The 23,602-nt window shown below is 32.8% G+C and overlaps 2 protein-coding genes across 2 annotated transcripts; one reads left to right on the top strand and one right to left on the bottom strand.

Moving 5' to 3' along the window:
- Positions 1-7,675: 7,675 nt before the first annotated feature.
- LOC128230667 (uncharacterized) lies at positions 7,676-9,265 on the bottom strand. The gene is made up of 2 exons (XM_052943111.1): positions 8,281-9,265; positions 7,676-7,833 (listed from the first exon to the last, which is right to left on the bottom strand). The coding sequence occupies exons 1-2, from the start codon at positions 9,263-9,265 to the stop codon at positions 7,676-7,678; spliced, it is 1,143 nt and encodes a 380-aa protein (XP_052799071.1).
- A 182-nt stretch (positions 9,266-9,447) lies between these two features.
- Positions 9,448-13,473, top strand: LOC128230668 (uncharacterized). Its single transcript, XM_052943112.1, has 3 exons — positions 9,448-10,141; positions 10,587-10,973; positions 13,394-13,473. Exons 1-3 carry the CDS (start codon positions 9,448-9,450, stop codon positions 13,471-13,473), a joined length of 1,161 nt encoding a protein of 386 aa, XP_052799072.1.
- Positions 13,474-23,602: the final 10,129 nt, after the last annotated feature.

Here is a 23,602-nt window from a genome sequence, read left to right on the forward strand (position 1 = left end):
TGTTCAAATATATTGTTTAAACAGAATAATGCCAAGATATGCCCTTCGTCCATATAAACAAATATTATTTATACTCAGCTTCAAGTATATTTTTCCTTTCTTTATCGAGCATTTCGGATAAAGTATTTTTATGCAAGTTAAAATTATACAAAGAAACAGAATATCGATATTGTTGTGACGGCTGCAGTATATATTAAGGCATCATCGTTGACTTCATTTTTTTTTATTTAAATTGTATATTTTCAAATAAAATAATGTTTAGCATTAAAATTTGATTATTGTGTTTATATTGTTCGCTGAAAACAGTTTGTAAACATTAATGTATTTATTTCCATTTATTTGAGTATTGTTCAGTGTTTCAGTCTGTCAATATGGTTAAATGTTGTATTTTAATATTGGGTATTAAAAGAAACTGTATTTTTATAGTTCACGTGTTTTTATTACTTGCACCATTTTTAAAATTAAACTAGGTATGTAACCAACAAATTTCAAACCTCTTCAATGTTTCGTAATTTGCATGATCAGTGTTGAGCTGCTCATGTCGTCTGATTATTTCAGATGTAAAGGAAGAACTATCATAGAATTTGTATTTTTGTACCTTTCTTGCCATGTATTCTTCAATTATTTTGGATTGTTTTGACATTGTTAAGGGCAATGGTTTGTTGTTGTTGTTTTTAAATTTCTGGACTTATCTATATATAATGATATTTTATTGAAGTAAGACCCTAAGACTTGAATTGTAATGTTAAATTATTACTTTTAAAGCAACATCAAAGGACTGAAGGATGATCATTCATCAGTGTCCTATGCGTTGACAACAAGTGTGAAGAAGTAATTGGGTATGTTCCGAAACGATATCCTTCTCGAGAAGAAGAACAAGAAAAAAACATCAGTAGTATGAACACAAAAGAGAAGTCATTGATGGTCGATCACACCCTGGTCGTCGTTATGTCATAAGGCTGTCCTCATTATGACGATTCAATTGGCAATTACTTTAGTTTACGACTATTCACGACTTACATTACCATATTTGTCTTGTACAAATTTTGCTGACCATGCTGATTTTTATAAAGGTTTTGGACAAGGGTATAAGGAGCCAAAGCTTGAATGTAGTTTGCTTTGTGAATGATGCCCAAAGGTGAAAACAGCATTTAAAATGTTGAGTGAAATACATTTTGGACACAAACTAGGTACACTTGATCCTTTGACACAAGTCTTATAGTGATATAACGGAAGAAAATTATCCGAGAAACGAAAAGCATAACTGGGAATAGATACGTGCCAAGAAGATATGTATTGATCCGTTGATCAGACTTATACAAATTTGAAAAATTGTTTTGCTTTCTGTATTTGTCTATTACGTGATAAATGTTATATGGCGAAAACAAGCATATTGTTTTGAGTTACCTAAAATTTGTCGGAAGGCAAACATTTTCAACACTAGAAATAATAAAAGTCTGCAATAGAGGAGCGATACACAACAAGGGGAGTAGAATACAAACATGATCAAAAAAAAGACTGTTTTTTTTCTGAACGTGTTTTATACAAACTTTTTTCCGTCGTATTAGTGAAAACCTTAATTTAAGAAAATTATTAACTGAGTAAATAGATGTTCAAAACATGTCGCATCTGAGAAACAATGGTAGGCAATTGGCGCTATGGTTACAGTATATGTTCCTCTGAGCGAAATAAAGTTTTATGGATATCGCAGCTATTAATGTTATTCACAGTTTTTTTTAAGTTATATATCATTAAAAATAGTTTACTAGTCTCAATCTATTTTTTTAAAAACATGTTCAGATATTTGTTTTTTTTAAGTTTAGATGATTTAAATAATACACTTGATCTAACCGTTTAACGTAATTATTCTTAACGTCCCGGCAAGCTAGGAACGAAAGCCAACGTTTGATCGCTTTATCCAGTGAAAAAAAATAACTTTAAGTTAAAGGTCATAGTTAGAGGCTTTGCTACATGTAAGTATAATATCTGGCAATAGGTTTATCAAGTTTCATCTGAATCTCCTGAACGGTTTTAGAGTTGTTAAGAAGGTTATGGTTATTGCACGACGAAGATGACGCCGACAACACAGCTATCATAATACCCGGATTTCGAAAAACAGACGTACTTAAATGGGATTGTGGAATACATTCTTGGGAGCGATATATCTGAAAATCGAATTACAATAATGAAACTGTTGTGTTGAGTCATACTGGTAATGTCAATGAAGAGTGCGACAATGTCATTGCCCCAATCGCCTAAAGTGCTATTGTATTGGTAAGGATCACTATGTAAATGTATCCAATATTCCCTAAGCTCCTGAACAGAATCAACTTAACAATGTAGAAAATCAGCGATAAAGCGCTTGATATTTCAGGAAATTAAATAATGTGACGTTGAATAAGTTTCAAGAAAAGAGCGCAGATTGGGCATGCCCTTCAAAAGGTGCGTATGTACGATTGACCTTTAGGACAATTAACCTTTTTTGAAGTACATTATTTTGTCACTGATATCAATGGTTAACCATTTAGGTTAAAGCCTTACAATATCGACTCAATGACAAGTAGACTAGTTTATTTATGTTCATTTTATGTTCATCGATTTAGTTTACCCATGGGGACGTTATGTCTTCATATGGAAGTTTATATTTTCTGTACTTGCTGGTTGGAAATGTCTGTTATGACTTATCAGACAGGTAGCATTCCCATTAAATGTTTTTCACATTACAAGAAGAAACCTTGTTCGTTCCGAGTTCGTTATTATCAATTACGGTATTCTTATTAACTGAAATTCTTCATCAGTAATATGGGTATCAATGACTTATAAAATTATAACATTTTGTAATATCATTGCTTAACGAGCATTTTATTTCTAAATGACGAATAAAAAACTCAAGATATTTTCCATTTAAACATTTCTACCGTTACAGTTTTAACCAACACAGATTTAATATATATAATGAAATAATGCACAGACACCTCTGCAAAAGTATAAAAGACTAACCTTATGACAAATGGAAAAAAATGTGATAAATCAAACAACGAGTTTACGAGTCCTTGGTTAATGAACAAAGGCATTACAAAACACAGATGATTTCTGTCACGGCCTTTTTAGTATAGACTAAATAACATTTTATTGAGTTTCATTACATTTTTCTGAAAACTAAATATGGTGCCAAACATAAAGTTAACGCGTTGTGGTACACGTGATGGTTATTATTGCTATATTTGCATCAGTTATGAGTCTGTTACGTGCTGCAATTGATTAGTTTACACTTTCATTTGGACGCTACGCATGGACAACTACTGTTCAAGTTAACGTTCTAAAATGTGATTCTTAAAAGAAATGTGCTACAAGTTAACTTGCCATGATCTGCACGTCAAGTTGAGAGTGGACGTCTTATTGTGGTCGTACTTAGGAACTTTTGTTCGGGAAACCATCACGTTATGAAAGGATCAACAAGCAGCATTATGCTGTGATATTTTGGCTTATTTTTAATATAGAGGCATTGGACATACTTTGATAGCAATTCAACGTATGTTGTTGTTTTTCTATTTTTATAAGCTGTGATAGTTTACCCAGAATTAAGACGAACACATATGTTAAATTGCAAACAAAAGTTTAAAGATTTCCAAGAAACCAAATCCCAAATTTCATGTTGTAAATGCTATTGGTTGTTCTTTCAAAATAAGAAAAAGTTAAACAACACCAAGACGTGGCCATTTTCGCCCTTTCGTGAACCAAGCCCTTTACTATTGAAAAAAGTTTGATGTTTCTGAATATGAACCATTTTTTATCCTTGCATGTGAGAAAATATTTTATTAAAAGTTTCAAATACTAATCATGAATTATCTTTGTCTCTACAATGTGTCTGAATAAACTCCATTAGCAGATGTTTCTTTATTGTGTCGAAAATGCTCAAGTGTATGTACAGATGAGAAACAATGACTGTAACTAAATGAAGGAAGTATTCTTAAATGATATTATGAGTCTAAATAGGTTTGACAGGGTAAACCTGGCTACGATTGTCTACAAGCCTGCTTTCATAATTTGTATTGCAATTGTTCTGAAGTGTGCATATAAAACATATCAGTATTATATCAATCTTTATGAAGATAAATGGCTTAATTCGATAAGCACGATGGCGCCAAATTTTTTATATTCGATTCATGTTTGCCCCATACGCGATAAATACGCGCAAAATAGCCGAGGAATAACTTCCTCAGCTCTTTTCGAATATTTGGCTACTTCACTCCGAATAGCCCCACGCACTCACTACGGTATCGAGCGTGCACCGCGTACCATCGGAATGTTTAATTTACGGACCCATGAGTTGTTTGAATGGTTGGCGCTCGCGGAATTTTTGCTCGAGTTATCGGTCATGAGTAATCCAACTGATGAAGATGTCGGTCATGACAATCTCGACGACAGGACTCACAACTAACCTCAGCTTCCAGTCGTCAAGTATCAATTCATGCGAATTTCAAAGATTAAGTTAGAAAAGCCTGACTTTTTCAGATTTGTTGTATTGCCAGATATCGACGATCGGTATTGGCCCTTTTCGGGATAATTTGTTTACTTTTTCCCATCAGAGACTGGCATCTTTTCACTGTTTCATTATATGAAAGCTTTATCGATGAGTGTAATTGTGTTTGTTGATTTATTCCCCTTGACTGTCTCTGAGGACAATTGCTGATAATGTTATTTTATACGAGAAAATAATTGTGTGCACTTCGATAAAATGATTACAACTTAACTGCACGTACAGTATCAACAACCATGGCACTTCATATAAGAGATGCGAAGAGAATGTGTTTTACTCCCGCTTCAAGAAGTTCAAGACACTATTTTAAGTCCCATTTTCAAAACTGAGAAATCCTTTGCGGCGGAGTAAACATAAGGTTTGTTGTTTAACGGTTTTAATTCCTTGGTGTAAAGTCGATATTTGAACATTATTCTATGAAGCAAAAGAACAAAACAAACCAAAAACATCCTTGATTTGTCGATTATAAACCTGGACTGTATTGAAACAAATACGATAAAGTCATGAGCAATAAAAGAAGAAGCAAGAGGAAGCTAGGAGACAAAATCCTTTTAATATAATTGCAAAAACTGTCTGTTGATTTGATAATTGTATATGTTTTAACAGGAGCAGAGATCCAGGAAGTTTTGGTAAATTTAAGATATAAAACACACCCTAGATCATTCAGACAGATGGTATCGGGCAGAGAAACTATATTCTTGTTAATCAGGAAGCTTGCTAGCACGTCAATCAGCTATGAGGTTGGATCTTACAACACTGCAGTTACTAATACTTTTGTTAAGTGTGTACTGTTTTATAAGAGCGAGTCATATAAACAATAAATGAATATTTGTCACGCCAAGGCGTCCGTGGTTTAGCATATTAGAGTTTGGGAAGCTTAGAACTAGGTTATGATGAACTGCAGTGCTTTTCCTGCATTTTCTTTTACAATTCGGAAACGAATATGCCGAACTTGACATTTCACTTTGCTGAGCGCACATTTGCAAAAAGCGAGAAAATCATTTTTTCAGGGTTCATGCTTTACACATTCATTAACACCAACAAAGAGAGTTATACTTCTGGATACATACTCGTGAGTAGGGTAAAAATGGGACTCTCGCGGCCATCTTTGGCGGTTTCCCGCGTTAGCGGCCATCTTTGGCGATTTCCCGCGTTAACGGCCAGGGGACTCTCGCGGCCATGTTTGACGATTTCCCGCGTTAACGGCCATGGGGACTCTCGCGGCCATATTTGACGGTCTCCCGCGTTAGCGGCCATATTTAACCATTGTTTGAAATCCAAGACAAAGGGTCATTGTTTAACTGGGTCTCCATTGATTAACAGTATTCATTTCAATAGAAGGGATATAAACAATAGAATTGTCACACTAACCACATCAGTGTATTGTATGTCAAAGGACAACTCATCCAACGTTTCTAACATAGGGTCATCGACCTAGGATCTATTTAATGGTATTGTTTTCCCTCATCAGACGATGGACTTATCATAACCTCCACCATCTTTATATGTGATCAAACGGATTCTTTTATATGTAAGATCACAGGTCATTGACAAACAAAAGTTCATCAGAACCCAGCCATCGCGTGATCGAAAGTGATTTCAAGAAATTGAATGACTAAAGCCTGACCGTTTAGTGTCAATTCGTACAACAACACCATATCTAATAGCCACCCAATTACTCTCCAACGTACCCATTGTAATAACTTAAAAGTGAAGACAGTTAAATGAGCTGCTGATGGCTCAAAAGACGAGATTGTCGTTATCATATATCTAGTTTATCATTCAGGGTGACTAAAGCTCTTCCACTGTGGTGAGCTATCACAATAAATCACTTATTAAACCATTGTCAAATGCCAGCGCTCGATTCACTGGACTCTGTTTATCATTATGGACACCTCCGTTGAACCTTACAATGACATGAAAGTTTTTCAAACAACTTACTAAATAATCTTTTATTTTGACCACCAAAAGTAGGTTAACAGTTATAACAGTTTTGTCCTCTCTTAGCTTCTTTTGAGTTTCACTATTTTTATTAAATCGGTAAAGGATTCACACAATTTCTTAATCAAATAACCTCATACCTTAAAGGTATGATGTATCGTTTACATTTCATTAAATCAACCCTACAGAAATGTTAAGATGTGTTCGATCTTATTGTAATGAAAACGTGAATGTTTTTTATTATTTATTTTTGTGTATAACTATTTCATTCCATTAATACAATATTTTAAAATTTAACAAGACCAGATTGAGATTTATAAGTTAAGGACATGTCTGACGAGCTATTTTATACCATTCCGGTATGTTGTATCAATAAATAAAATATCAGACAAGATTTTAATATTTATTTTCTTATAAGTACAATACAATGCAAATACAAATAAAGTTGATTATAATTGAATTCAAACAATTTGTTTAACAAAGATCATACATTTTTATTTATTTTTTTATTTATTTTAGGTTACATTTCAACAGTAGAGCAGTAGATAACATCACATGAAATTACATGAAATTAGATGTAATTTGGTATAAAACATAGAAATTATATGTCTTGTATCTTATAATGTCCATAAGCATATGATTTAATTCCATCTTCTAATAAAAATCTTTTGTCATCAAAACTAGATAATCCTACTTTGCTGATTGTTTCCAGATAAATTTTATGGTTATGACTTCTTAATGAATGCATTGTTGAGTGCATTTAAGAATTATTAAATAATACATGTTTATAATCATTAAGAGTCAATGATTTTTTAACAACCGCTTTTGATATCCCTTTTGCTCTTTTCTCGTCTATATCATCACACTTAAATGCATACATTTTCGATCGCAACCCGCAATATTCACTAATACATTTCTCATTTGTTTCACTTTTCATTTTTCCCATTACTTTTTTGATAAAGTCACTATATAAAAAATGATCTTTAGGGAAATCTGAAGTGTCAAACAAATGTGAATAGGCCAACATATCTTGGAAAATGTCCGGTGTTGTACATGATACTAAAAATGAATCTGTGTCCGTTAATTCTAGCTCAACGTTGCTACCATACACATTTTTCAAATGATTATAACAAAAATCGTACATGGTATATTTTGACAAATCAAGGATACTCATTCCAACAAAAATTGGTTTATTTAATTTAATTTTTTGCGACTTAATTCAACACCAACAAGGTCTTCAGAAAAAATCCGGTGCATCTTATAAGTGGGTTTGGATGACACCTTCTGTAGTCGTTTTTCTGTATGAACAAGTTCTACGGACCGATGCTTCCGAAGATTTTCCATGGTTTTTCCTGAAAGTAAACAAAATTTTTGGTAAGTAACTTTTCATCATGTTAATCTTTACTCTGAACTGCTCAATATATGTTTTTATGATGGTATCCGTCGTTATCTTAGATACCTGTGTTTTGGATGAGGGATATGAAAATGGGACCGAAAAATACACTTTTTACTTGCCGGTAGTTAGTTTTGGTCAGTTTTACTTTAGGTTCCTAATTGTACATGAGCACTTGTAAGCGTCTGATTGAAGATGAATGAAATACCAAAAAGTGAAACTACGCCTGACAATTATTGAACAGTTGTTTTTGTAGATAAGTATTAGTGGTATGGAAGTGACAATAAATTTATTGTATAAATTACATACGGGCAGATCATACAAAAATGATAACAATGCAATAATTAACACGAACCCCCCCCCCAAAAAAAAAAAAAAAAACAACAACAAAAAACAACAACCTTACCGAAGACCGAGTTGTTCATGAGTTTGAAGAAGTTCTTCTCGAAAGCAGTCTTGGCTTGTTGTCGCATTTTGGTGTTGAACTCAACGTAGGGTTTCATGAAAGCCTCTTGTTGGAACTCTAATACTTTATGTATTTTTTTCAATTTTAGACCGAGTTGGAGATACAGTTGCAGGTTGCGATAGTGAAGTACATAATTCTGTTTGTTTTCTAAAGTGGTGAGTAATTTTTCCACCTTTGCTCTGGGTGGAAGTTCCTCACTGTTGTGTAAATGTTTCAACACATGTTGAGCATAAGGAGATAATTTTTCATTGGGTGTGAATTTACGTTCCGGAGCTAATGGGTAGTCGTTATGACTGTCATGTAAATGTTTTGGATATTCTAGATCTACTTCTGGAATATACCCCTTAGATCCATCCTCTGGTATTTTTTCAGGTTCAAAAGTATCAATTTCTTCCTTCTCTAAAAACTTAAAGAAGCCTGTTGGTAGTTGTTGTGACATACTGTAACCATAAAGATTATTGACATCATAATAAGCTAGAAATGAGGTTTCTTTTGTAGGATCATAATCATTCAAATACTCATTGTTTGCTTTTTTTGTATCTATTTGATATTTGACTAATACCACCTCGAATACCTTTTCGATAAATAAAATTTGATCAATGTCTGTCGTGAGCTCTAGAGTGACTTCAGTCATTTTCAACATTGCCTGCCAGCTCAATCCCGGACTGATGTAAAAGTGACAAGGGTCTAAACCATAACACTTCAGTGACATATCACGAAAATTTTCAAAAACATCAGCTAATAACAATATGTCTGTTTTTAAATAGAGATCATGGTATTCTCCAAGACTTTTTAGTTTAAATGTTTGATATACTTGCTTTGCATGTTCATAGTCTTCTTTTGATATATTTTCCTCAGTCAATGAAGAGTAAAAATTCTCTATTGCTGGAAGATCAGCATCTTCAAATTTATCCCAGTCAGTCATGAACTCGTAAGGATAAACACCCTTTCTTAGCAGGAGGTTTCCATGATCTCTATTTAAAAACAGACATATTGTTATTAGCTGATGTTTTTGAAAATTTTCGTGATATGTCACTGAAGTGTTATGGTTTAGACCCTTGTCACTTTTACACCAGTCCGGGATTGAGCTGGCAGGCAATGTTGAAAATGACTGAAGTCACTCTAGAGCTCATGACAGACATTGATCAAATTTTATTTATCGAAAAAGGTATTCGAGGTGGTATTAGTCAAATATCAAATAGATACAAAAAAGCAAACAATGAGTATTTGAATGATTATGATCCTACAAAAGAAACCTCATTTCTAGCTTATTATTATGTCAATAATCTTTATGGTTACAGTATGTCACAACAACTACCAACAGGCTTCTTTAAGTTTTTAGAGAAGGAAGAAATTGATACTTTTGAACCTGAAAAAATACCAGAGGATGGATCTAAGGGGTATATTCCAGAAGTAGATCTAGAATATCCAAAACATTTACATGACAGTCATAACGACTACCCATTAGCTCCGGAACGTAAATTCACACCCAATGAAAAATTATCTCCTTATGCTCAACATGTGTTGAAACATTTACACAACAGTGAGGAACTTCCACCCAGAGCAAAGGTGGAAAAATTACTCACCACTTTAGAAAACAAACAGAATTATGTACTTCACTATCGCAACCTGCAACTGTATCTCCAACTCGGTCTAAAATTGAAAAAAATACATAAAGTATTAGAGTTCCAACAAGAGGCTTTCATGAAACCCTACGTTGAGTTCAACACCAAAATGCGACAACAAGCCAAGACTGCTTTCGAGAAGAACTTCTTCAAACTCATGAACAACTCGGTCTTCGGTAAGGTTGTTGTTTTTTGTTGTTGTTTTTTTTTTTCTTTTTTTGGGGGGTTCGTGTTAATTATTGCATTGTTATCATTTTTGTATGATCTGCCCGTATGTAATTTATACAATAAATTTATTGTCACTTCCATACCACTAATACTTATCTACAAAAACAACTGTTCAATAATTGTCAGGCGTAGTTTCACTTTTTGGTATTTCATTCATCTTCAATCAGACGCTTACAAGTGCTCATGTACAATTAGGAACCTAAAGTAAAACTGACCAAAACTAACTACCGGCAAGTAAAAAGTGTATTTTTCGGTCCCATTTTCATATCCCTCATCCAAAACACAGATATCTAAGATAACAACGGATACCATCATAAAAACATATATTGAGCAGTTCAGAGTAAAGATTAACATGATGAAAAGTTACTTACCAAAAATTTTGTTTACTTTCAGGAAAAACCATGGAAAATCTTCGGAAGCATCGGTCCGTAGAACTTGTTCATACAGAAAAACGACTACAGAAGGTGTCATCCAAACCCACTTATAAGATGCACCGGATTTTTTCTGAAGACCTTGTTGGTGTTGAATTAAGTCGCAAAAAAATTAAATTAAATAAACCAATTTTTGTTGGAATGAGTATCCTTGATTTGTCAAAATATACCATGTACGATTTTTATTATAATCATTTGAAAAATGTGTATGGTAGCAACGTTGAGCTAGAATTAACGGACACAGATTCATTTTTAGTATCATGTACAACACCGGACATTTTCCAAGATATGTTGGCCTATTCACATTTGTTTGACACTTCAGATTTCCCTAAAGATCATTTTTTATATAGTGACTTAAACAAAAAAGTAGTGGGAAAAATGAAAAGTGAAACAAATGAGAAATGTATTAGTGAATATTGCGGTTTGCGATCGAAAATGTATGCATTTAAGTGTTATAATAAAGACGAGAAAAGAGCAAAAGGGATATCAAAAGCGGTTGTTAAAAAATCATTGACTCTTAATGATTATAAACATGTATTATTTAATAATTCTCAAATGCACTCAACAATGCATTCATTAAGAAGTCATAACCATAAAATTTATCTGGAAACAATCAGCAAAGTAGGATTATCTAGTTTTGATGACAAAATTTTTTTATTAGAAAATGGAATTAAATCATATGCTTATGGACATTATAAGATACAAGACATATTATTTCTATGTTTTATACCAAATTACATCTAATTTCATGTGATGTTATCTACTGCTCTACTGTTGAAATGAAACCTAAAATAAATAAAAAAAAAAAAAAAAAATGTATGATCTTTGTTAGACAAATTGTTTGAATTCAATTATAATCAACTTTATTTGTATTTGCATTGTATTGTACTTATAAGAAAATAAATATTAAAATCTTGTCTGATATTTTATTTATTGATACAACATACCGGAATGGTATAAAATAGCTCGTCAGACATGTCCTCAACTTATAAATCTCAATCTGGTTTTGTTAAATTTTAAAATATTGTATTAATGGAATGAAATAGTTATACACAAAAATAAATAATAAAAAACATTCACGTTTTCATTACAATAAGATCGAACACATTTTAACATTTCTGTAGGGTTGATTTAATGAAATGTAAACGATACATCATACCTTTAAGGTATGAGGTTATTTGATTAAGAAATTGTGTGAATCCTTTACCGATTTAATAAAAATAGTGAAACTCAAAAGAAGCTAAGAGAGGACAAAACTGTTATATCTTCAAAACCTACTTTTGGTGGTCAAAATAAAAGATCATTTAGTAAGTTGTTTGAAAAACGTTCATGTCATTGTAAGGTTCAACGGAGGTGTCCATAATGATAAACAGAGTCCAGTGAATCGAGCGCTGGCATTTGACAATGGTTTAATAAGTGATTTATTGTGATAGCTCACCACAGTGGAAGAGCTTTAGTCACCCTGCTGAATGATAAACTAGATATATGATAACGACAATCTCGTCTTTTGAGCCATCAGCAGCTCATTTAACTGTCTTCACTTTTAAGTTATTACAATGGGTACGTTGGAGAGTAATTGGGTGGCTATTAGATATGGTGTTGTTGTACGAATTGACACTAAACGGTCAGGCTTTAGTCATTCAATTTCTTGAAATCACTTTCGATCACGCGATGGCTGGGTTCTGATGAACTTTTGTTTGTCAATGACCTGTGATCTTACATATAAAAGAATCCGTTTGATCACATATAAAGATGGTGGAGGTTATGATAAGTCCATCGTCTGATGAGGGAAAACAATACCATTAAATAGATCCTAGGTCGATGACCCTATGTTAGAAACGTTGGATGAGTTGTCCTTTGACATACAATACACTGATGTGGTTAGTGTGACAATGCTATTGTTTATATCCCTTCTATTGAAATGAATACTGTTAATCAATGGAGACCCAGTTAAACAATGACCCTTTGTCTTGGATTTCAAACAATGGTTAAATATGACCGCTAACGCGGGAGACCGTCAAATATGGCCGCGAGAGTCCCCATGATCGTTAACGCGGGAAATCGTCTAACATGGCCGCGAGAGTCCCCTGGCCGTTAACGCGGGAAATCGCCAAAGATGGCCGCTAACGCGGGAAACCGCCAAAGTTGGCCGCGAGAGTCCCCTTTTTACCCTACTTTCGTGACAAGATCGAACTTATTGATGTGATTAATATTCTTCTAATAAATGGTATCGAAATTAATAAATCCATGATGTTTTATTAATTGTTTAAGACCAATATTATGTCATTCCAGTTATACTCCCAGTCTGATTAAGACTGGCCCTTATATCACAAACATACTTAGGTCAAATCGCAAGCTTCTAAGAACGCAATTCCTATATAAACGGAAATTAACAATTAAATATTTTAACTGCAATTTAATGGTGGGAAAACGTTTTATATTTCATATTATGCACCATTTATTAGATGTTTGCATGTTAGGAAATAATTTAGGAATGGTTTTGAGATGAATCTAATGGTATCAGTTTTAATGTATATACAATGTCGATTTTGTCGAAATTGTTTCGTTAGCAAAGCGTCTCGTTTGGTAAACATGAACATTCATAAGTTTGTGTAATTGTAACTCATATGCTTCAGACATAAGTACCCCCGTATTTTATCACGTATTCAACAGAATTGACTCCATACTACTATAATCCATAGTGTGAGAAATTTGTTTTGAGTGGGAAGGTAGTGATTTTATGTATTATAAGAGTATGGTACATTTCAGTTTATGCAAGTCGAAGAAGCTTTCAGGCACGTCAACTAGCCATTAGGCAAGTCGAAGAAGCTTTCAGGCACGTCAACTAGCCATTAGGCAGGTCGAAGAAGCTTTCAGGTACGTCAACTAGCCATCAGGCAGGTCGAAGAAGCTTTCAGGTACGTCAACTAGCCATCAGGCAAGTCTAAGAAGCTTTCAGGCACGTCAACTAGCCTTTAGGCAAGTCGAAGAAGCTTTCAGGCACGTCAGCTAGCCATCAGGCAGGTCGAAGAAGCTTTCAGGCATGTCAGCTAGCCATCAGACAGGTCGAAGAAGCTTTCAGGCACATCATCTAGCAATCATGCAGGTCATTGAAGATTTCAGGCGCACCAACTATTCAACACGTTTTTTTTGTCCCACCGTCCGACCCCTTACACCTACCAGGTAAGTACTTATTAAAACATTGGCTAGGTCCGACAATAAGAGTATTACCTCAATCGGATAACAGAACAGATTGAGAGGACACTCTAACTGTCGGCCCTAGTACTACATCATTTTCAAGCGAAGCAATTGAACGTCAAACATAATAATAAAACATGTATTCAAATTCGATTGTATGTCGACTACGTATGCGTAACAATCGGTGATTATAAAATATTTTAAAGAAATCATGCTCTGTTTTATGGAAAGTGGTGTATGCTAGGAACTGCATCTTGTCGGTAAAATTGACGTCCGCTGGTGCCTTTTTTCAGACACCTTGAAATCAAATGCAACATAAATGAAATAAGATCATCTAGGTACGAGTCATCCAGGTCTTGGTCTACGGCATCGAAGCCAAAAATATATGTATACAGTATATAATGTAATACTATAAAATTGCATATTTGGTATGATATAAATATACAAAGTAAAGGATGTTCGCTGCTACGAGAGAGGCTTTTTAAGTATAGGTAAATACTAAACAGAATAAGTTGGTATAATGCAGTTATCATCTTTCTTTATACGTATATTTTCTTCCCAACGCAGTGATCCTGCTGTTACGTCCGTCGAGAGAACATATTGATACTCTTTCCGATACAGATATAACATATTTTGTTTCTCCAACCATTCGCCGTTTTAGTATGCAGCTCTTGCTTATATCTGATATAGCTTGATCAGGTAAAAGTGTTTTAGTTATGATGCTTAATCAGTGTTGAATATGTTTTAAACAATAAAAAAAACAAATGATGCTCCTCGCATAAACGATATCAACGTGTTAATCACAAAATGAACCATACAGAGTCATGTCCATACATTACAAGAATGAATATGTGCAAAATGTGCTGTCTGGAAGCATTAGGTAATCCAATATTTCTTCTCAAATTCTCAATTTAGAAACCAGACGGTGTTGTGGTAAGACAGGTGTTTCCTGTTCAAGCGGTCATGAACTATTTTTATAAACACAATGCTACTTTGTAAATGAAGTAACCACAATCTGTTGACCGATATATTTCTAATGAAACACCCACAGGTTAAAAATAACCCAATTAGTTTGCCAGAGTTATTCATGATTTGAATCGTCTATCTTTAGACGAATTATATAAAAGAATGCTTCCTTAGAGAAGGTTTATATATATACATGTCTTACATGACCAACGACCAATATTTTGTTGCAATATAAACAATGCATGTATTACGACACTATGGCCGAACGTATGGTGAACAGTTTAAATGTTAGTCTTAATCTTTCATTTCCTGGAATGTTACACCATCTTCAAGTGCCAATATTTAATCTTTGTGAAGACAATACATTTTTTTCACAGCAATTCAATGTTTGTTAACTTTATCATGCTTTGGATAATAAATAAGCTCAAACTTTGTAAAAAGATAAGCTCGTCGAATGAACTAATGTACTAAGTCTATTTTTAAAAACGTGTCTATGTATAGCATTTTCCGCAACATAGCCACCAAGTTAATACAGATACGGTTGAGTTCAATATAGTGCAGAAACACTTATACATTATCAACGAGGGTTCGACTAAATACCGTAACATGAAGAATTCGTGTTAAAAATATTTATGCAAAAAGCTGACTATTACTGAACTATTTTGTATTGAAGAGATAAACATCAAAATTAGCGAAGTTCAATATTTTAAAGCCACATGGGTTAATGTTTATTGCTTTTGTTATTTTATTTGTATATAAACGATCTAGAAAGTATTATATCTCTTAGGAGTCAAAGGGATCGACACAGGATTGTTAAAGTTATTTATTCTCGTATATGCAGACAATATTGTTATATATGTTAATTCAGCACAAGAACTTCAAGCGAATATCTATATAGAAGAGAAATATTGTACCAAGTGAAAACTTATTATTAATAAAGGCACTACTTATTTCTTGTCTTTAGGAACGGGTGTAAATTACCTTAAAATCTTTCTCTATAAGGGATCACCTTTGGAGGTTGTCAATAAATTTACATATTTTGGTTTAACTTAAACACGGTACCATCTGGTCAAGCACATGAAGCAAATTTTGAATTAAGAAAATTCTTGAATACATTTACTTAAAAGACACCTGAAAATAATTTCGATTTTTTTTAATATCTATCTATCTATACCTAATTATAAGAAGAGTTTAGCAACCTTTCTTATGCAACTAAAGAAATATTTTTCATTGATAATCTATGAAAATAAAGCGCAATTTCCTTCGCAGGTTCTTTATCTATAAACAAAAAGACCTTGTTGTGATACAGATGATTAAGAGATAACTGTTTAAATATCCTTGATCTTTTTACATAAACAAAGTAATTACCTACTGTTCATATGATAATAGATATAAAAGTCTTTTCAGGATATATTTACCAGTGTATTTACAATCGTGTAGACAGACTGAATACCAAACAGAAACAGCATCTATTTATAGAGAGAAAAAAGTTAAAGCTCAGTACAGACCACTTCAATATAAACATTCTTTGGTGTGTTCCTGATAAAACGGATATAAACGTTTTTAGTCGATCAATGTTTTCAAGGTTCACATTCAGTTCTATTGCAGAGATTTCCATTTATCGTATGTTATATGTTTGCCTTTGAAAAAAAATATTCTGGAAAAACTGACTGAAAACCATACGAGAGCTTTACTGATTAAACATTTGTTCTAATTAATTTAAATTGAAAATTATTTAACTATATATTCAAACAAACTCAATTCAAGCTTTGTTGTTTTTTTTATTCAATGATGTCTTAGTTTAAACTAATGTATTTTTTCCCGAATGTGTAGACAGTTTTACATAAATCACTCTAGAACCCATTCTAGGGTAAAAACAAGCCTCTTTTGCTGAGTCAGAAAGAACGTTCTCCTTGTAAAATTTGGACCCACAGTATGTTTGGTCCGAAGAGCATACTTTGACCACTGGATCATTCTCAATATATTTTAAGTATTGTTGATGGTTCTTAAAATATCACAACAATATACAAAGATTTTAAAACTACTATTTTTATATAACGCCCATTCCTTAAAAACACCATCTACAACACACGTCTCCCTGTATTTTGCACACCGGACATTGAAAAACGCATCAGCTAAGAAGCACGCCATGCTACTTAATCATATACGTAGATCCTTTGCTCCTAGTCGAAAAATACAATGAACTAGGTTCATTGATCTGCGACGTTTTAGAAAAGATTAAATTCAACAAATGATAGATCGTGTCTCAGAAAGTTCGGAGAAGTGTTGTTAAATAGACGCCTTGGGTTATGAAAGTGTTAAGACCTGTAAAGGATACGGCTCTGGAGAAAATGCAAGGAGATAATATAAAGATCAGGTTTGTTTCTTTATTACATAACAGAATAAATGTTTCTGCTCTACATGCCACACGATTTTTCAACGATCTATCACTCTATTTTACAATGTGTTCTTAAAATTCTTAAATTTACCGAACATTCAAGAATTACACATTCATTGGTATTCGAGAATAGATTGGCACAATTTGATCCATCCGATTCTACGCAAACTAGAGAAGTTAATATATACAAATAGAAAGTCATTACTTTACATGTATTTTGTCTCTTTTATCATATGACTCCATTGTAAGAACAACGGAATTAAAATGAGTTTGGAAAAACGAATGATTGGTTAATATGTACGCTTTGTTAAGCAGTTCAATGGTTGAATGCAATTAAAACAACCTTCTTAACAACTCCAAAGTTCTTGTTGTCGTTCTAGAGTTCAGTGAAATATTTTCTCTCCCACGGGCTTGTTGTTCCAGAATTCGATATGTTCAATGAGAACGTTTCTCTCCAACGGGCTGTTTTATTGTTAGCAATACAGACTTTAGCTTAGAAAATGAATTAACAAGCCTAAAGGAACGACCTAACGCGATAGTGCCACATTTGCCTATTAAGATGTTGTGCATTTATATTCATAGACAAATTATTTATTTAGTTACCAAAAAAAGCCTAAATTTCCCGCTGGACCGTTCTATCAAAGGCCATGTCTTCGTGGGAAGAAGACTATTCTATTTTGAGTAACTATTGAATGTTGGTTTCATTATTAAATACATATTTAATCCCAATGGATTCTTCATTTCATCGAAGAGTTTAAATATTTGCATATTTTTGTTAGTTAAAACCATAACCTAAAAACGACCTCACAAAAGCAGGAGATATATTTGAAATACCGCGAAGTCATCAGTATATTTCTACAAAATTGTTTTTGTGATGACAGCTGACAGTGATATGAATTGTTCCCAAGTCTGTTTTCTGGGTAGACACCAGAATGTAGAATATAGTAACCTTACACACAGACATTCAACTGCAAAAGTTTATTAAATGTCGTTTAAAGCATATGATGACGGTTTCTTTAAACCAATATATCTCGATGCAACAGGTGGCGCAAGGGGCGTGGTCAATTTTGAACCTAGTGGCATTTGAACAGTCTTAGTACCATAGGACCAAACAATGTTACAAGCCATATATTTGAGCTCTAGGCCTTACGAATGTTTAAGGAGAATTTGAAAGTTTGAACTGTTGGTTGCCATGTTGGTTGCCACGGCAATCACACTTCTGCATGGAATTTATTTCTTTTGTTATATATAATAAATAAAAAAACACCAAAAGAAAACTCCCTGTGAAGTTTCCTCAAAATCGGTCAGGCGGTTAAGAATCAGGTATCGTTTTAAAAAACATTGCCGATTTATCTCTCTATATATCTATGTAAACAAGTGAACACCGGAGCATTTTGACCAAAGGGACTTCGTAGAGGCCCACTAGACAATGTTACACGCCAAATACCTAAACTCTGTGCCTCATGGTATGTGTCAAAGTATGTTTTCTTAATTTCGGCTGCCATGGCAACCAGAGTATATCAAGAATTATCATGTCACATGAAACATATACTGAAAAGCAGAGTGAATGTCGCTTAGAGTTGAGAGCCTAGCAACTCCTATTGCTGGTTTTAAATGTCGTGTAGAGTTTAGCAACCTCTCAAATGCAAATTAAAAGACATACATGTCAATCATAATTTAGCGAACCTAATATGATTTCTAAAAAAACAAAACCGAACGGCCTCCTGCTTCTAGAAAAATTAGTAGGAGTGAGAGTTCGTTGCTGTTTCTTTTTTGGGGGATAATAACGAAACGTGAGCTTATATATTGAATGATTACTATGTTTTTAAACCTTTCAGCTAAATAAAGTGAATAACATTGTTCATATGATGAAAAATAAAGCCATTTCAGGATACAATAACCGATATGTTCAACAGTGTATATAATAACAATCACAACCAGCAGTTTTATAGAGGAACACTTGTCGAGGCTCAGCACAAAGTTTTTTGATAAGAATATCCATTGTTGAGTTCATAACGCCATTTAAAAGCTTGGTTGTTTTTGAGTAATTATATTTGTTATCTATTAAAACTACATATTAGAAAGTTTTTTTCGAGCGTTTCTCGTGATGTCTGCTTTCACAGTCGATGGCTATTTGTGAAATATCACTTGTCAACATGATGCAAATTAGTTAAAGACGCGCTTTTACCCCCACATAAAATGTACCAAAATTAATACAATTGCAGGAAAAGCCGTATTTCTACCTTATGAGACGATGGTTAATTTAACGCTTTTTAACATTAATATTCTTAGACAACTATCTTCAAAAGGGAAACTCAAGTAATATGCCAACATCAAAGCCATTTAGGAATATAACTTTTGAGCAATAACAAGAGGCAACTTGACACATTTGGTAGCATTTGTGTTCGTTTCAATAGTATTTTCCGTACAAAGGTTTAGAAATAGTTTTGTGAAATTATGTCTGATTCCACGAAACGCATCTCCATTTAAAAGTTAGAACTACTTGTAAGGTCAAAAACTTAATGAGTAGCAACAAGCAAATTTATAACAAATAATATATAAATGCAGTACAAACTTGATTACAACAAATATATACCTTGTACACCAGTATTCACCATTTATGCTCAATTGTTGTTCCATATTCTTTTATAAGAAATGTATATTGCATCTCCTTTTTGGCCTTACAAAGAGTACATTTTGAAAATGGAAAATGCTCTAACATGCCTGGTAATGAAAAGTTCTGTAACGTTTGTCTATATTATCTTATATTGATTGTATTTTATTAAAATGTTTGGTCATGGAGCATGCTGACCTATAGCAAGCAAATACTGTTTAGAGTAATGTTAAGAGCCCAAAGACGCTTGAGCGGAACAGTAAACACCGCTCTTAACATTGTCTGGTTTCTTTTTGAGTAGCTGAATCAAATATTGAATTACTTACCCCATGCTTCCAGAAAATATGCGTAAGTGCATATTGTCATTGTTATTTCAAGGGCAAAGAAACATGTCCTTGTATTTTTGTTGAAACCAGGTTTTTTTGGAAACTCAAAATCAGTAGTAATTATTGTATCGTATTGCTAGATGAATAGTTGTACTGAAAAGAAAAGTTGGGATTTTTGTATTATCACTATGATAATACAACTGAACGAAGCGAAAGCAACGATATCTGCTGTGGGAGGCATACACTTAGATCACGAAACTGGATAATTGCTTCATACCAAATTGTTTATTTTAGTATTCAAGACATTGTGTCCGACCCAAAATGTTGTTTCACGTTATATATGTTATTAGATTCAATGTCATAGAAAAAGAACTTGGTTGATTGCTATCATGATTCCTACATCTTAAATTTATTCATATTGCATATAGGCCTGACCAAATAAGCTTTATACAAGCACTTTGCTAAAACCTTGGACTGCAATGAAACTGTGTCCATATAAAAGTATAATTTTGCTTAAGCATTCGGACAAAAAGTATCGCCTTTGCTCGAAATTGATTTGACGGATCACAAACGTCAACATAAAAAACGTCCCAGGTGATAGAACAACTGAACTGTTTCGGCAAATTAAAGTCACTGATTGTAACACAAACGGTAGTTGAAGAACAATTAAATTTCTCGTAAGATAATACTGATGACTTCCGTATTTAAATTACATATCCTGCAGTATTGCGGTTGTTTTCAGGTAATAGTTTCATCTTGCAAATATATACTACAAAACAATTGTTTAATAGTAAATCGTAATACAATTGTATTATCCTTTCCACGACATGTTCTTTGTTAAAACGGTCCAACGGGAATTAAGGCATTTAGTGGTTACTGAATAAAGTATGTTCCTATTAATATAATTGCATTTTAGGGATCAGTACTGTATCTATGTTAACCCACAGCATAATTGTAGGCAAATATCGCACTATCGCGTGAGGCCGTTCCTTTTTGCTTGTTGATTCATTTTCTAAGCTATGCTCCGTGATGCTTACGTTGAGTCACATAATGGCAAAACAAATACATTAGTAGATGGATGTTGTACTTAGTCATTGAATTTTGTTTGAGGATCGGGTTATCAATTTATGTTGACTGCCACAGATACATAAAACAGTCCGTTGGAGAGAAACTTTCTCATTGATCAATACTGAATGGAAATCTTTTGAATATGTAGTTGAGTAGTTTACAAATAAAACTAATCAGAGGAAATATTTCATCAGCAAATCTATGGTTTTTAGTCATTTGTTTTTAGAATCTTCATATCAAAGGCAAACTATAAACATACCATAAAGTCAATTGCAGCATACACATGGCTGTAAAAATATTCACATTTGATGTTCAACAGCTGGTTGTTAAAACTTTCTTACATAAAAATTAATATGAAACTTGAAAACATTTAGTACAACTTCAGACGTATGTATGATTTCACAGTATCCGGTTTACCAAAAACACACGAAGGGATGTGTATATAAAACTGTTTTGTGCTGATTTGAATTTTATTTATTCTTATAAATACTAGTAGATGATGTTTCTTCTTGGTTTTCAAACTATCGATGCGCTTGAATATAAAGTGTTAATTATATCCTATATTATTACTTTTTTATAATCATATGAACAATATATGATTACTTTGTTAATGTAAAAAGTTAATGTAATATGTATTAAAACAGTCATCACATAAGGAACTCGCTTATGTTTTGTAAAATGCACTTTGTTAGGACAAATCAAGTATGGTAAAGCATAATGAGTGTTAAAACTAAGTTGCGGACGGCTGGAACCCTTCACACCAAGGGGTCTCTTCGAAAAAGAGCTAGGGTATCACACCCGGACTTCCTTTTATCCAACTACTGTTTTTCCGCACGCTGTCCCTTCAGCAAAAATAAAGGACCCCGTTAGAAATAAGTGCTTGCACTTTCACGGGTTATTATTGACCGCAAGGTCGAAAGAAATATATACATTCAATTCAATAAGAGATCATGACGCAATATTTAACTACATTTCAGTTACAATCTTCAACTTACGATATTTTGTCGAACGCAATCCGATAATGAGTAGAAGTTCTATTTTGAAATCAACCGTAGAAGCATTGATTGGGCGTCTATGTTGCGGAAAATGCTATGCATTGACAAGTTTATTCAAAAAAGGCATAGTATTTTAGATAATTCGACAAAGGCATCGTTTTACAAAGTTTGAGCTGAGTGATTATTCAGAGCAAATTAACGTAAACAGACATTGGATTGCTGTGAAAAAGACAGTTTCTTCACAAACTTTTTAAGATTAAATATTTGAACTTAAGGTAGTGGGGTACGTTGCTTAACCAAGTTTCGACGTTAAAAATAAATATTTTCTAAATATACTTAAAATTGGTCAGAATAAAATACTAAGCTTCCTTTAATCATTTATGCAAAATAAAATACCTTTCCGATTAAGGTTAGTGCAAAAACCTTATATGGCACCGTAATTTCTTTAATTTCATGGTAAATTGCGTTATCAAATATTTAGATCTCATCGAAAAAACATGTAAATTGCTATAAATATACAATGAAACAAGCATAATACGTTTTCATTTTCATATTTGCACACACAAGAAAGATAAATTAGAAATATCAGAAAAACTCGCAGTTTTAATATTTATTTTCTTCGTTTTTTACGTACCCTTGCTGTCTTCAACGTCAAAATAAGTGTTTAAGATGACGGCGGTCCCCTTGGCTAATTTTCTATATGTTATAGCCAAATGTTCAAACTTTCAAAATGTAAAATAAAAAATGATTTTCGGGTTTTTTTTGCAATATTAACCGTCACAATATAAACAACACGTAATTTCAAAATAAACGACTTTATGTTCCGTTGAACGTCGACGTCATAATAAATGAACAAACATTAGTTATAATGAACTAACTAGCATATTTAATCACGTTAAACGTCTATATACTGACTACTACTACTACTACTACTACTACTACTACTACTACTACTACTACTACTACTACTACTACTACTACTACTACTACTACTACTTATAATAATAATGATAATAATTATAATGATAATAATAATAATGCTAATAATAATGCTAATAATAATAATAATAATAATAATAATAATAATAATAATAATAATAATAATAATAATGATAACAATGATAATAGAAATAATATTGATAATAATGCTTATGATAATGCTTATAATAATGCTTATAAAAATAATAATAAAAATAATAAGAAGAATTATGCTAATAATAATAATAATAATAATAATAATAATAATAATAATAATAATAATAATAGTAATAATAATAATAATAATAATAATAATTGTTAAGAAAAAAATTATATATCACAGTTGTTTTGTTTTTTAACAAAATTTCACACAAATAACTCTGAAAAATAAAATGATAATGCAGCGATTGGTTTTGCCGATTTAACTAATCTGTT

This window comes from Mya arenaria, chromosome 4 (genome assembly GCF_026914265.1).
Source record: "Mya arenaria isolate MELC-2E11 chromosome 4, ASM2691426v1".
NCBI lineage: Eukaryota > Metazoa > Mollusca > Bivalvia > Myida > Myidae > Mya > Mya arenaria.

Excerpts from the sequence above, each read along its gene's own strand:
- LOC128230667 (XM_052943111.1), bottom strand. The coding sequence starts at position 9,265 with ATGACTGACTGGGATAAATTTGAAGATGCTGATCTTCCAGCAATAGAG. Across the intron at positions 7,834-8,280 it reads CATGAACAACTCGGTCTTCG|GAAAAACCATGGAAAATCTT; the intron begins GTAAGGTTGTTG and ends GTTTACTTTCAG.
- LOC128230668 (XM_052943112.1), top strand. The coding sequence starts at position 9,448 with ATGACTGAAGTCACTCTAGAGCTCATGACAGACATTGATCAAATTTTA. Across the intron at positions 10,142-10,586 it reads CATGAACAACTCGGTCTTCG|GAAAAACCATGGAAAATCTT; the intron begins GTAAGGTTGTTG and ends GTTTACTTTCAG. Across the intron at positions 10,974-13,393 it reads TAAAGATCATTTTTTATATA|TTTATGCAAGTCGAAGAAGC; the intron begins GTGACTTAAACA and ends GGTACATTTCAG.